Here is a 14,109-nt window from a genome sequence, read left to right as displayed (position 1 = left end):
CATATTTTGGTATTTTGGGAATCTAAGTGTCCTGTAAGTCCTGCAGGGTCATCTGATCTCTGTGTTACATTTCCAGCACCGACTTTGAGCATGTGAAACTTCATACCACAGGCACAGAACTGTAAATACACACTAAATGCAGAATTAATGCCTAAAACAGATGGTCTGGTTATTATCACATTGCTATTTGCTGTGCACAAATTGCATGTTTCCTATATTACAAGAGTGACTCAATTTTTTGGAAAAAAAGTACTTAATTGGCTGTCATGTGCTTTGAAACATCCTGATATCTAAATGCAAATTCCTTTTTTTCTTCTCTGAATTAACAAATGTCGTGCTCTTGGTTGGTCTCATGTAGATAACAGTAGTGACGGTTTATGTGCGATATGTGCAGTAGCTCTAGACTTGGACCCAGATTTTCGTTCCCGGGTTGGGTGTGCAGAGTCGGGAGATTTCCTGGCTCGACGAACTCGTCCTTTAAAAATGTCTGCCTGCAGCTCTGATTTTTGGTCCGAGGGGTGTTTGGTGGGGGAAGGCTGAAATAGCAGTCAGGGCAGGAGACCATGGAATGAATGCAGAGATTCTAGGTGTGGGGGCAGGCTGGGTGTAAGGGCTGCCGCTGTGCTCCGACATACTGTTAAATAAATAAATTAAATAATAAAACAATAAACACCCCTCACCCCCCACCTTCCCATACACTTCTTATGCCCTATCCATGACTATCTATGGTAACCCATGCCCCCCACCCACCCCCCCCACCATGGCCCCTCATACTCCCTGGGAAAAGTTTTCCCCCCGTTGGGGGAAAGTGCAGGAGCGGACGCGGGCAGGCATGCCTCTGATCGGCATCCCCAATCAGGGGCGTGCTCCCATTGTAAGTGGGTGGGCCAGTTAAGGCCCGCCCAGCATGACGTCCGCCAGGAAGCGCTATGCGTTCCCTGTGTGGGGGGGGGGGGGATTCCCTCGGATTCCCTCAGCCGGGAGTGCACTCTTTCGCACATGCGCGTGAAAGAGCACACTGATCTCCCTAAGGCTAAGTGCTGCCTCAGGGAGATCAGCTCGGAATTAAAATTTTCAAGGTAAATGTTTAAAAAATTTCTCTGACATGCCCCCTCATGTGACACTGTCACATGAGTTGGGGCATGTCCATCACTTTAGCTCAACCGTTATTAAATATTTAAAAACCCTCATGAAATCTCATTCCATCCCCGGATGAGGTTTCATGCTTTTTCTTAAGCCCGCCAGGGCTCCTGACCTGCCCGCCAACCCTAAAGTTGGATGGGCAGCCCTGTCAATTAACTAAATTGTTTTATTAATGGCCTCAATAGGCCGTTGACAGATCGGCGGGCGCACAGCTGACTTGGCTGCGCCCCCACTGACCTGAAAATGGAAATGACGCGGGGTGACATTGGGAGTTCCGCCCAATGTCATCCTGCATCATTTTACACGTCGGCGAGCGGGCCACACACTCCTGCTCGCCCGACCTAAAGATCCTGCCCCCTATTCCAAGTTAGTGCCAACTCATGCCATCCCATGCCACCCACACACCACCCTTTGCCCTTACTCCCTCCATGCCAAATCACCTAGCGTGCTTGGACAGTTCCTTGACAGCTTGACACTTCCTGGACACCTTGGACAGCTTTGACAGTCCCTGGACAGTTGGACAGTTCCTTGGCAACTGGATAGTTCATTGGTAGATGGACAGTTCCAATGATTTTTTGTGCAAAATGTGCATAATCGTGTTTAATTCCAACCATCCCAAAGGGTGCCTTCCATCTCTCAAAGGTGTCCCAGGATCTTATCCAAAGGGATACCTTATTTCTCTAAAGGGGTAGCCTGGCTATGCAAATGAATCCACCAAACTCAGACCTCTTCTTCTGGTCTGTTCTGCACACTCTGGGATTTACTCAGCTAGGGTTCAAAAATCGGAAGTCAGTGGAAGCAGTTGGTGATTTAAATGGCCATCTGCCTCCGTGATTCATGCAGGGTGGGGATGGGTTGGTTAGCTTAGATGGCTAGAGAGCTGTGCAGAATGACGCCAACAGCATGGGTTCAATCCCTGTAGCGGCTGTGGTAGTTCATGGAGGCCTACCTCCTTGCCTTGTCCCATGCAGCGTGGTGCCCCTCCAGCTTTTTGACCACTTGTTTCTCTCTAACAGGAAGAGATGCCGATGGTCCCTTTTGGACTATTGCTGATTAGTGATGTAGGCCAAAAGAGAGAACCTAGTCTTTTCTATCAGTGATGGGTATTTTAGAATGCAGTTGTTTCACCTCTGTGACTTGATGTGAACTCAGACCAGAGCAATGAGACTAAAATGTCCTGTCTGTGACAGCTCCAAACATCCCAAGTGAAATCGGATTGTGCAATTTGAGCCGTTTTCCTGGCAGGCACAAAATTGGAAATAATCGACAACTGAAATTTCTCAATTTCCCTCAAAGTTGGCTAATGTAGAAAATGGCGTTGTCACACTGAGACAGGAGAGGTTGCTCTTGTTAGTGTGGGAGTTGATTCTTGCTCTAACTGATCCAAGGGTATTAATAATTTAGGCTTGTATTTACATAGACTCAGCATGTTTCTTGGAAACATCTCTTTGTGTGGATAAGTTATTCTGAAGTGCGAGTTGTTTTTATATTGTTTTACTTTACATCTTAGCTGCACTGGGGTTTGATGTTAGGTCCCAAAAGCTTTTTCATTTCCCAATTACACCCAAAGCAATAACCTTCAACTTGTGGATTTATGTACCTTTTCCTGAATTGAGCAAAATGTTTTACCATTTGTTATTTATCCCCTTTCTATTCACAGGAGAGGGAAAGAAGGTCGCCTGCCTTTAATCTCCAGATTACACCTTTCTCAGATGGTGTGAGTGCTCTTCAGATCTACTGTATGCAGGAAGGTGTAAAGGTACATGTTGACATACACCCATATCTAATTCTGTTTAAGAAATTAAGAGTGACACCTATTTTCTCATGGTCAGAATTGGTATAATACCGTACTCCTGGGTTACCTCTATTGAAAGGTCACTTGAAGGTAAAGCAAATGGTAAATGCACTAGGTTAATATTTCATTTCAATCTACGGAATATTATTCAGATCACTTGCAATCTGAATGACAGTACCCCTAAAACCACAGTTATGAAACATAAAAGTTGTCCTAAGGGGCTAGTTCATACCATATAGTAGGTATAGGCCTTTCACCTCCAAGATTGGAAAGTTTTCCCAGCTGTCAGCTGTGAAAATTATTAATTTGGATTGCCTTCATCTTGTTCCTATAGGCTTTGAGCCTCCAGCACAGAACTGTCTCTGAATTTGGTACTAAATTAGCAGTGCTACTTGACTGAGGCTTTGAGCCACACTGTTGCAATAGGCCTCATTCTTCTGAAATCAAGGCTGAATAAAGGGAGCTGCATTTCATGGAAATCTATGTTAAATCTGGCCTCTGAATGCTGGCTGTTAACACTGAATAGAAAAATCTCTTGGCACTAATATTCCTCACCCTGATGAATACAAAATGTGTTATTTTTACGTTCTCCACCACTGTGAAGGTGTGGATTGGTATTAAGAAATGTGCAGGTTTATTTAGAATTAATTTTTCAGAATTGACACTTGGGGGAGCAGCTCTTGGCAGGCTGAGAGCGCTTAATGAAAATTTGAGCATTTTCTCCCTATAATCATTCATCAATTAATGTTTAATATCTATAGAGTAGGAACATGTCTTTGTGTGAATGCCGTGGGCTCCTCTTGTTAGCTTGGCCCATGTGGTAGCAGAAAGCTGTGGGTTAAAGAATCACTCTAAGATTTGAGCAACTAATCTAGGGGATTCTGCATCATTGATCTTGAAACCAAATTCTCTCAAGCCTATTCCAATGGCTTGGACAGATATTAAAGATCTCTTGATTCAAAGGAGAACAGGGACTTTGCCCAGTCAGTATTTCTCCCTCAACCAAAATCAACAAAAGTAAATTGCCAGGCCATTCGTCGCATTGCTGTTTGTGGAGTCCAGTGCATAAAATGGCTGCTGCACTTATAGAACCATAGAACCATAGAAAAGTTACCGCACAGAAGGAGGCCATTTGGCCCATCTTATACTTGCCAGCCCGAGGACACCCAGGTGCCCTTTCTAATCCCACCTTCCTGCACCCGGCCCATAGCCCTGCAGCTTACAGCACTTTAGGTGCAGATCCAGGTACTTTTTCAAAGAGCTTAAAGTTTCTGCCTCTACCACCAACTTGGGCAGTGAATTCCAGACACCCACTACCCTCTGCGTAAAAAAGTTCTTCCTCATGTACCCCCTACACCTTCTGCCACTTATCTTGAATCTATGTCCCCTGGTTCTAGAATTCTCCATCAAGGGAAACAATTTTACCCTTTCCACTCTATCTATTCCCCTCATAATTTTGTACACCTCAATCAAGTCACCTCTCAGCCTTCTTTGTTCTAAGGAAAATAACCCCAACCTATCCAATCTCTCCTTGTAGCTACGCTTTTCTAACCCTAGCAACATTCTTGTAAACCTCCTCTGCACTCTCTCCAGAGCTATTAAGTCCTTCCTGTAGTGTGGTGACCAGAACTGCACACAATACTCCAGTTGTGGCCTCACCAGTGTTTTATACAATTCCAACATTATGTCCTTACTTTTATATTCTATACCTCTGCCAATGAAAGAGAGCATTCCATATGCCTTCTTTACAACCTTGTCTACTTGAACTGCTGCCTTCAGGGACCTGTGTACTTGTACGCCAAGATCTCTCACTTCATCTACCCCTCTTAGTATATTCCCATTTATTTTGTAATCCCTGTAACTGTTTGACCTCCCTAAATGTATGACCTCACACTTCTCTATGTTAAAATCCATCTGCCACTTTACCGCCCACTCCACCAACCCATCTATATCGTTTTGGAGATTATGGCTATCCTCTACACTATCCACTACTCGGCCAATCTTTGTGTCATCTGCTAATTTCCCAATCGTGCCCCCCATGTTCACGTCCAAATCGTTAATATATAACACAAACAGCAAGGGTCCCAACACCGAGTCCTGTGGAACATGACTTGAGATAACTTTCCATTCGCAAGGGCATCCATCGACCTTTACCCTTTGTTTCCTTTTACAAAGCCAACCTTTTATCCAGTTTGCCACATTACCCTGAATCCCATGGGCTTTTACTTTCCTGACCAATCTGCCATGTGGGACCTTGTCAAATGCCTTGCTAAAATCCATGTACACAACATCCACTGCACTACCTTCAACAACCCTTCTTGTCACTTCCTCAAAGAATTCAATCAAATTTGTGAGGCAAGAACTTCCTTTAACAAATTCATGCTGAATCCCCCGTAACAAAAGTTAGTGCACTTCAAAGTAATTCATGATTTGGAGGGTGGAAAGGGGGTGTGTAGTTATGGGTTAGAGGAGATAATTTTTGTGTCTCTAATGCCTAGTTTTTGTTTTGAATGTGAAGGGGAACAGGAGCGAGCTGAAAAAGCTGAGAATAAAGTTAATTCCAACTTCCTGACCAATAGAACTTTGCATTTGGTCTTGATTTAGACCAACAATTTTGCTCAAAATAGGCAGGAGCCACCTTATTCCAAAAAACAACAAAGGGCAGGATTTTTGAGACAGCGGGTGGGGCCCAGGAGCAGCCGGGAAATGGTCTACCTCCTGCGATTGGCCCCCGACAGTGATTTCAGACTGGCTGGCCAATTAACGGCCAGCCAGCGTGAAACGCACGTTGAAAGGCTCAGCGCTGCCAGGGTGAGGGCGGGAGAAGAGTGAATGCTGAAGTCTGCACAGGCTCAGAGGAGCTCGCAATGAAAGCTCCCTGAAGGCAGAGAGCTGCCTCAGGGAGCTGAAGAATTTTAAAATCAAAAATAAAGATGTGGAAAATTTGAAAAAAAAGGTCCCCACATAGGACTCTCACCTGAACATAAACATAATAAAAATTATGTCAAAACATTTTGTTTTTTTAAAATTAACGTCAGAAATCTCATCCTGCCTGTGGATGAGGTTTCCTCAAAAATGCAATGGCTGCCTGGCCGATTCGCCCCCCGCCAACCATAAGGTTGGACGGGCAGCGAGAAACCTGTCTTAATTAATACTTCAATGGCCTTAATAGGCCTCTTAATTGTTGGCGGGCGCGCTTCTTACTTTTGTGCGTTCCCGCAGACCGAAATACCGTGCGAGTGCGTGATGTTGTCGGGACAATTAAAAGGCCTGTTAAGGCCATTAACAGTTAAATTGATTTAAATTTTTTGCTGCCCGTCCAAACTTACGGTTGGCAAGCAGGTGAAAAGGCTAAGCGGTCTTTGCATTTTTGGCAAAACCTCATCCACGGGTGGGATGAGGTTTCGACCAGTCGTTAAAAAAAGTTTAAAACTTTTAACACTTAAATGTAATATGGTCCCTGCTCATGTGACAGAGTCATATGAGGGGACATGTTTTTTATTATTTCAAAAATCTTTATTGTTAATTTTCAGAACTCCTCATCTCCCTGAGGCATCTCTATGCCTCAGAGAGCTTTTCCAGAATGCAGCCCCTCAACACAGGCAGCACTGAGCACTGCTGCTCGCGTTGCAAGCTGGGCGGGCCTTAATTGGCCCGCCAGCGTGAAATCACGGTCCGGCCCCAATTGCGGGCGGCGATCGGCTTCCCGACCACGCCCGCCAAGCCTGCCCATTGAGGGAAAAATCCTCTCCCATGTCTTCTTGAGGCCTGCCCAGGAATTATGATCAATATGTGTATATTTTGTGCTATGGGATTCTTAGCCAGTAGAAACTGGCTGCCAATAGAGGGCAGTTTTTCATTGCGTTAGCCCTGGCTAGATTCAAACCAGGCCCAAGAGAACATGCCAGCCCGCCTTAGCATTAGGTTTTCAAATTCACCAATTTTCCATATGCTTGTGAGAGGTTAATGCGAGTACTGGAAGAAGGTCTATTATCAATTTACCGATTTGATTGTTTGGAGCCTTCAGGATTACCTGAATTGAAATAAGGGAGAGAGGGTGGCATAGTGGTAATTTCACTGGACTGGTAATCCAGAGGTCCAGGCTAATGCTCAGGAGACATGGGTTCCAATCCCACCATGGCAGTTGATGGAATTGAAAGCTAGTTTCAGAAATGTACCATTAAACTATCATTGATTGTTGTAAAAATCCATTTGGTTCACTAATGCCCTTTAGGGAAGGAAATCTGCTGTCCTTACCTGGCCTGGCCTACATGTGACTCCAGAGCCAACAGCAATGTGGTTGACTCTTAACATCCCTTTGTTCACCCACAAACCATCAAAGAATTAGAAGGAAATTGCTGTTGCTGTTCCTTTCAAGGGTCCTTGGCCCCTCAAATTATATTCAGTCGTGCCTCCTCCCCCATATCCCCCCACCACCCCCACAAACTCCCCGTCCCCAAAAATTGCTGCCTATGGCCAATGCTCAGTGTCTGACTTCCTGGATTTACCATCCTCTCAGAAACCGTGAACTACCTGCCTATCAGCACTCAAATTGTGTAGGTAGTTTGCCAACCTTCAAAATGGTTCAAGTCTGTTGGGCCACTCCACGCCTCCACGCTACCCCCCTTCCCCCCCAATCCACATTGGGTGGAAATGGTGTCCCCATCTCCAACTGCCTGGGTAATGCTATTGACCAAAATCAGAAGCGTGGGATGTAAAGCACTTGGAGATGGTTCCTATTGATGATCTGATCCAAATGCTAGACTTTCCTTCCCTGATTCCACTGGGCCTTTTGCAGTTATACATGAACAGTAACATTTGGAAGCATCTGCAGCCTTATGCACCAATTTAATGCACCAAGAACAATAGATGGTTATGTGCTTGGAGCAATGCTTATATGACTTAAAAATGTCAGCAAAAAACTGAGCACCTTAAAGATCTCTACACGTGTCCACAGCTTTTAACTCAGAGTGTTTCCAACCGAGGATACTGCTGTGTGTACTATAATGCACCCAAGAAGTACCTTGATTACATGTTCCAGCCCTAACCCTTACCCACGCTCACCCAACGTTGCAAGCAGGCCTCTTAAATTCCCAATTTTGAGGATTATGGTTGCAGGCTAGTGTAGACGATCTGATCTCCTTGCAGGTGGGTTACATACAGACATATAGGCCAGAATTTTCCGGCTGACGTGTGGATGGTGTAGCCTGCACGTCAGCGCTTAAAATGACGCGTGCGAGTGTGCTGACGTCAGCGTGCGGCATCGCGATATTTCGGTGGGCGGGCGCGCTCAGTTCGTCCGCCATTAATTGAAGGGCTCGTTAAGCCCCTTAACTTGCCAATTGTGTACGATTTTGAGGGGCCCGTGCAAACTTCAGGTCGGCGCACAGGCCCAACGGGAAGGCGGGTAGCAGATTATTTAAGAAAACTTCTGCAATGTTGGGATATGTGGACTCAGAGGGGTTGTTCATGTTTTTGACGAAGTTATAATTGATGAAAGTGTTTAAAAGTTGCCTATGTGATTGTTAGTAGTTCTGATCGATTTCCAAGAGCTTCTTGTGTACTTTGAAACCAGTCTGCAGACAGTAATCTATCTCAGGCCTGCAGCTTTCTGGAGGCCTCCATTTAGCCTGGCGATATGGGTTCTGACCTCTCCACTGGAGGCAGCTCCCCTTAGGAGGAATGGAGGGATAGAATAAGGAGGAGGCCAGGACTGGACAATCAGCCTCCAGGGGAGCCACCTTTGGGAGGCCAGGTGCAGGCACAAGGGGCGCAGGGCCAAGAGGTTGTCCAAGGTGCAAGGGTCCGCAGAAGACGCCACTATCCTGCTGCCAGGGTATACTGGCAGCAAAGCAGCTACCTCAATATGACTCAGGTGCAGTGCCGAAGGAGGCTTTGACTCTCAAGGGAGACAGTCAACTATATCTGTCAGATGATTGGCCCTGAGGTCTCCCCTAACTGTGTAGGTGGACACCCCATGCCAGCGACTCTGAAGCTCACAGTTGCCCTCCACTTCTATGCCTCTGGCTCCTTCCAGGGCTCGGTGGGTGATCTTTGCGGTGTCTCCCAATCAGCTGTCCACACTTGTGTCAAGCAGGTTACAGACGCTCTGTTCAGATGGGCATTGATCTTCATCCACTTTCGCTGCGACCAGGCAAGTCAGGCACAGCGAGCCAGAGGCTTCGCAGCCATTGCTGGCTTCCCCCACGTCCAGGGTGTAATAGACTGTACACATGTGGCCATCAAGGCTCCAGCAGGTGAGCCCGGTGTCTTCGTCAACAGGAAGGGCTTCCACTCCATGAACGTGCAGATAGTGTGTGATCACAGGATGCAGATTTTACAAGTCCATGCAAGGTACCCAGGCAGCTTCCACGACGCCTACATCCTCAGACACTCCCAGGTGCCGGGGCTCTTCAGTGCTCTGGCTCAGCTGGATGGTTGGCTGCTGGGTGACAAGGGCTATCCCCTGCGAAGGTGGCTCATGACGCCACTACGCCATCCAAGAACAGAAGCTGAGGTACAATAGGAGCCAGGACACCACAAGGGCTGTGGTGGAGAGAGCCATTGGTCTTCTCAAGATGCGCTTCCGTTGCCTGGACTGCTCAGGGGACGCACTCCAGTACCCCCCAGATCGCGTCTCTCTGATAGTGGTAGTCTGCTGCGCCCTGCATAATCTTGCGCTGGAAAGGGGAGATGCAGTTGATGATGAAGACCTTGACGCCCTGGATGAGGCTGCACATGATGAATCCTGCAGTGCCTCAGAGGATGAGGAAACACAGGGCGATGATGAGGGGCAGCACGATGACCTGCATTTACGCCAAGGAGGCAGGGACACCTGCGACAATTTAATCCAAAGAACCTTCAGCTAGCTCCCCACACATGGATCAGCAGGACCAGCATTGCCTGGCACTTCCACACGTGGCACTTAGGTGCCACATCTTCCACCTGTTCAGCTGCAAATAAGGGCTTAGTACAGAAACATCAATGTCCACTCAAACACTCATGATAAATCGTGAAAAAGAAAAATGCACCACAAACAAAAGACCCTCAGCCATGGTTACAAAGGTGGACTTTATTTTGTCCAAAACCAAAACACACACCACTTGTTAGCGATCACGAAAATATGGGTCCCTATTCTAAGGCCAACACAAAATCACCAATGACATACCCATGGAGTGCCTAAGGTGCCTTATGCTTACGTTTTTGGGTGCTACGTCTAGGTGCCGCCCCATCGCTCGGAGTGGCTTGAGAGACAGCTTGCTGACTCTGGTGTCCTATTGGGCTCGATGACCTTGGCGGGCGTCCTCTGGCCCGTGAAGCCTGTGATGGCCCCGCCTGGGAGGGAGTGGCCAGTTCCAGAACTGGCACCTCCCCAGTTGTTGCAGCCTCAACGAAAGAAACGTTGACTGGCAGAGGGGCGGAGGAGCTGCTGCCCTCATCCGGAGCGCCCTGAGAGGAGCTTGCAGCGACGGCAGGCAGCTGGTGCACCGAGGTGAGGTCCAAATCTACCTCCCTGCTCACCGCAGATGCATGGGCACCGAGTGCCGGCGCTTGGTGTCCACAACATCTTCCGCAATGGAAAACACCACCTGTGGCCAGAACTGCTGTGAGGGCTTGCAGGTCAGAGCGTAACCCAATCATATTTTGATCCATTTGGTGGAAGCCCCTCTCTATGAGAATTGCCAATCTCTCATTGAAGGAAGCCTGAAGCTCTGCCCTGAGGGCGGAATCTTCACAGGCATTCTGCCTAGACTCCTCCATCGCAGAGAACAACTGAACCATTCCCTCATGCAACCCTGTCAGATGCAAACACACTTCCTGCCGCCTTTCCTGCAGCTGCTGCAATGGGGACAACTCCAGAGGCACATCATCAGTGCCGGACTCAGCATGTGCCTCCGGCTGCTGGAGCCATCAGCACTCTCTGCCCCTACCATCTCCTCCAGCGATTGTGTTGTGCCCTCTCCACTGTGACCCGGGACACTAGCTAAATTCCCCACCGAGGTGTGTGTGTCTGCGCTGGTGCCTGACTGGCTGAAATGATGTGTCGCAAGTTGCACGCGTTGACCCTCAGGTGTGGGGAGGGGGCCGCGGGGTCGAGGTGCAGGTCGCTTTGGTGGCGATGCTGAAATTAACAACAAGGATGGTGCATCAGTTAGCGTTCATTCAGTTCAACTTTTCAACCCTTTCCCCCCCAGCCTCCTAAGTCACTCACCCTTCAAAACCCTAAGGAGAAGAACATTGGTGAGTTGAAAAAGAGTCAAGGCAAGCCCCAAATAATAAACGCACATGCAGACAGGCTGGTCAGATGGCCTCAGGAATGCCACATGGCATGTTATGAACCATAGGAGTGGGGAGAGTGCAGAGGTACCTGACCTGGATGCATTCTGGCCTGGATAGTTGCGGGGCTGAGGAAACATCGCAAACAGTAGCGACATTTGCCGTTGATCACAGGAGATTGACAGGTCACATTATTGGCCTTCATTCCGTAAGGCAGGGCATAGACCGGGTGGGCAGAAGGCAACATTTCCCCTTGGCGCAGAGATGAGTAACGTGGTGGCATTCATCTAAGTTGAGTGCCATGATGTTCACAGCTGAGGTGCTGAGGACCTTTTGGACAAAGTAATGTGGGGCGCACGGCTGAAAGGGTGTTGAAGGTTCCAAACCCGCTCAGATGAAATAAGTCTTTGGCTGTGCAGCAGCGATCCAATGGCATGTTAGACCATGGTGATAGTGGTCACAAATGGGATACGGTGACTTTGGAAGGTGGTGGAGACGCAATTCCTCAAGGGGACGAGGGTCCCTTCTGTATGACCCACACGTCAGAATGTCTCAGTCTGTGAATGAGCATTGTTTCAGCGTTAACGATTGCAGCAACCATCAGTGGTTTGGATGGTGGGCAGACAGAGTGGATGGGACTGTGGACCTCAAATACCTGCCAGCCGGACCCCAGCCTCACCGCCCTGGCCTCCTGACTGCTGACCAGCTCTATGGCCTGCTCTTCAAAAGGCGTGAGGCGCTGCAGGAGGGCACGCCCACCTCCAGTCCTCTGGCGCTCCTGGGCATTGTGGTGAGTTTTTGCCTGCAAAACAAAGAAAAGGATTTATTGGGGCTGCTCGCTCATTTAGTCTGCATGCACACGCCATACCCCAACCACAGTGGCCCATCTGAGGCCTCCAGTGGCTCCTGTCCACACTACTGGTGATCAGTCCCCAGAAGATAGTACGGCTGGTCCCAACCTCCTCCCCCAATGGCCACCTTGGACATATTCGGTGTCCGTCACTTTGAATATCACACGGCTCTTAGCATTCATGGCAAGGAGACGCAACTAGGTGTGGCACTGATGCCAGCAGATGGCACTTGCCCAAAACATCTTGAGGCACCCATTGCACCATCTCATTACCATCAATATGACATGTGTTGGAGTTCTGAGTATGTGTCATGCGGCCTCCCCTGCAAGTTGCCCCCAGACTACGCAAATGTCACAAAGACCAACATATGCTGCGGGAGAACCCTTCTTCACCTCAACCACTAAGGCTGGTGTAAGCATGGTCAGTACCCATTTGCCCACCCAGCGTGCGACAGATGCCCTATGCAGTAACGACAGCAAGACATGGTTGTGGGGTGGGGGGGGTCAAATGCTAAGGCTGCCTTCTGAGTCAAATGGCCAAGACAGACATGGTACTCACCCGTCCAGAGCGCAGCAAATCATTGAATCGTTTCCTGCACTTTGTGCCAGTGCGCTGCACATCATCAGGGGCGCTTACAGCATCACCCACCTCCTCCCACGCCTGGCTGGTGATATGGGGGGCCCTCCTCCTCCCATCCTCTGGATACATAAGGTGCCGACGGATGCCCACCTCTTGCAGGAGGACAGCAAGGCATGCTTCGGAAAATCGGGGGGGCACAGTGGCCTCTCCTGCAGCCTGCCCCCCTCCACCTGCTCATGCTGCTCTCCACTTGCACCTCCTTCCCTCTCCCCGAGTGGCCATGGTGCACTGCCTCAAGCAGGCTGCCTGGCCACTCTTTATACAGGCTGCCAGTTCCCCATTGGAACCGGCAGTCTGAGTCCGCCTGCCCCTGTGACTATTTTCCCATTCTCCACAGGAGTCGCTTACCTGCGGGGCGGGCCTTAATTGGCCCACCCACGGAAAATGGCGGCACGGCCTGTTTCTTCAGCGGCAATTGGCCGCCTGCTCACCGCCGAGTTGGTCAGGCCCGCCCAACCGGCAAACGGAAAATTCTGGCCATAAAATTGACGGGCAAGAATAGACCAAATGGTCCATCAAACCTGACCAACATTTGTGATATCCCGAGCATGGTGACTAGCCACTTTCTACCCCTCCCATTCCCTCTCTTAGCAACCAGGTAATCGCCTGAGAGAGGCAAAACCCAGGTCCAATAAGCAAAAACACTCTGGCCAATTGCTCTCCAACCCCTTCAGCTGATCAAACCAATACAAGGGATCACATGGACCTGTGTTATCTGCTAAGCCACCTACTTTTGATTTTTAAAAAAAATAATTTTTGGGATGTGGGCATCACTGGCAAGGCCAGCATTTGTTGCCCAACACTTGAATTGAGTGGCTTGCTAGGCCATTTCAGAAGGCAGTTAAGAGTCAATCACATTGCTGCATGTCTGGAGTCACATCTAGGTCAGAACAGGTAAGGATGACAAATTTCCTCCCCTACAGGACATTTGTGAACCAGATGGGTTTTTACCACAATCAGTGATAGTTTCATTGTCACCATTACTGAGACTAGCTTTTAATTCCAGGTTTATTAATTTGAACCCCTGTCTCCAGAGCATTAGCCTGGGTTTTTGGATTACTAGACCAGTGATATTGCCATTACACCATTATCTCCCCTTAAATGATGCAATCTGCCTAATCAAGAACTAGTCCAGCTCCTTTTTAAAAGTCTGTAGAGAATCATCGCCCACTGCACCAGCCAGCAATGCATTCCAAAAACAAGAGTTGTGAATATTACTGTAATCCCTTACTGATGTAAATATTAAAACTGTGACACATGCATCAAAACAGTGTGCTTCTTGGTAAACTGCTTTTTAGGGTTTTAAGCATTAGCTTTGCTTTTACTTGTGTAGTAATAGGAAGCAATAATACAAAGAGCCAACTCTATTTTGACTTCTGCATACAATCAGTCAAAAGCACCTTT

The 14,109-nt window shown here is 48.2% G+C and overlaps 1 protein-coding gene across 1 annotated transcript in view; it reads left to right on the top strand.

Annotated features, from left to right (window-relative positions):
• LOC144685729 (janus kinase and microtubule-interacting protein 2-like) overlaps window positions 1-14,109 on the top strand; it is a 286,964-nt gene that overhangs the window by 226,150 nt on the left and 46,705 nt on the right. The window contains exon 16 of the mRNA XM_078550555.1: window positions 2,804-2,902. Coding sequence (XP_078406681.1) covers window positions 2,804-2,902 — 99 coding nt within the window. The remainder of the gene's footprint in view (window positions 1-2,803; window positions 2,903-14,109) is intronic.

Source organism: Cetorhinus maximus, chromosome 10 (assembly GCF_964194155.1).
Source record: "Cetorhinus maximus chromosome 10, sCetMax3.hap1.1, whole genome shotgun sequence".
Taxonomy (NCBI): domain Eukaryota; kingdom Metazoa; phylum Chordata; class Chondrichthyes; order Lamniformes; family Cetorhinidae; genus Cetorhinus; species Cetorhinus maximus.
Note: the sequence above shows the minus strand (reverse complement) of the source record. Positions and strands in the feature narration are given on the sequence as shown.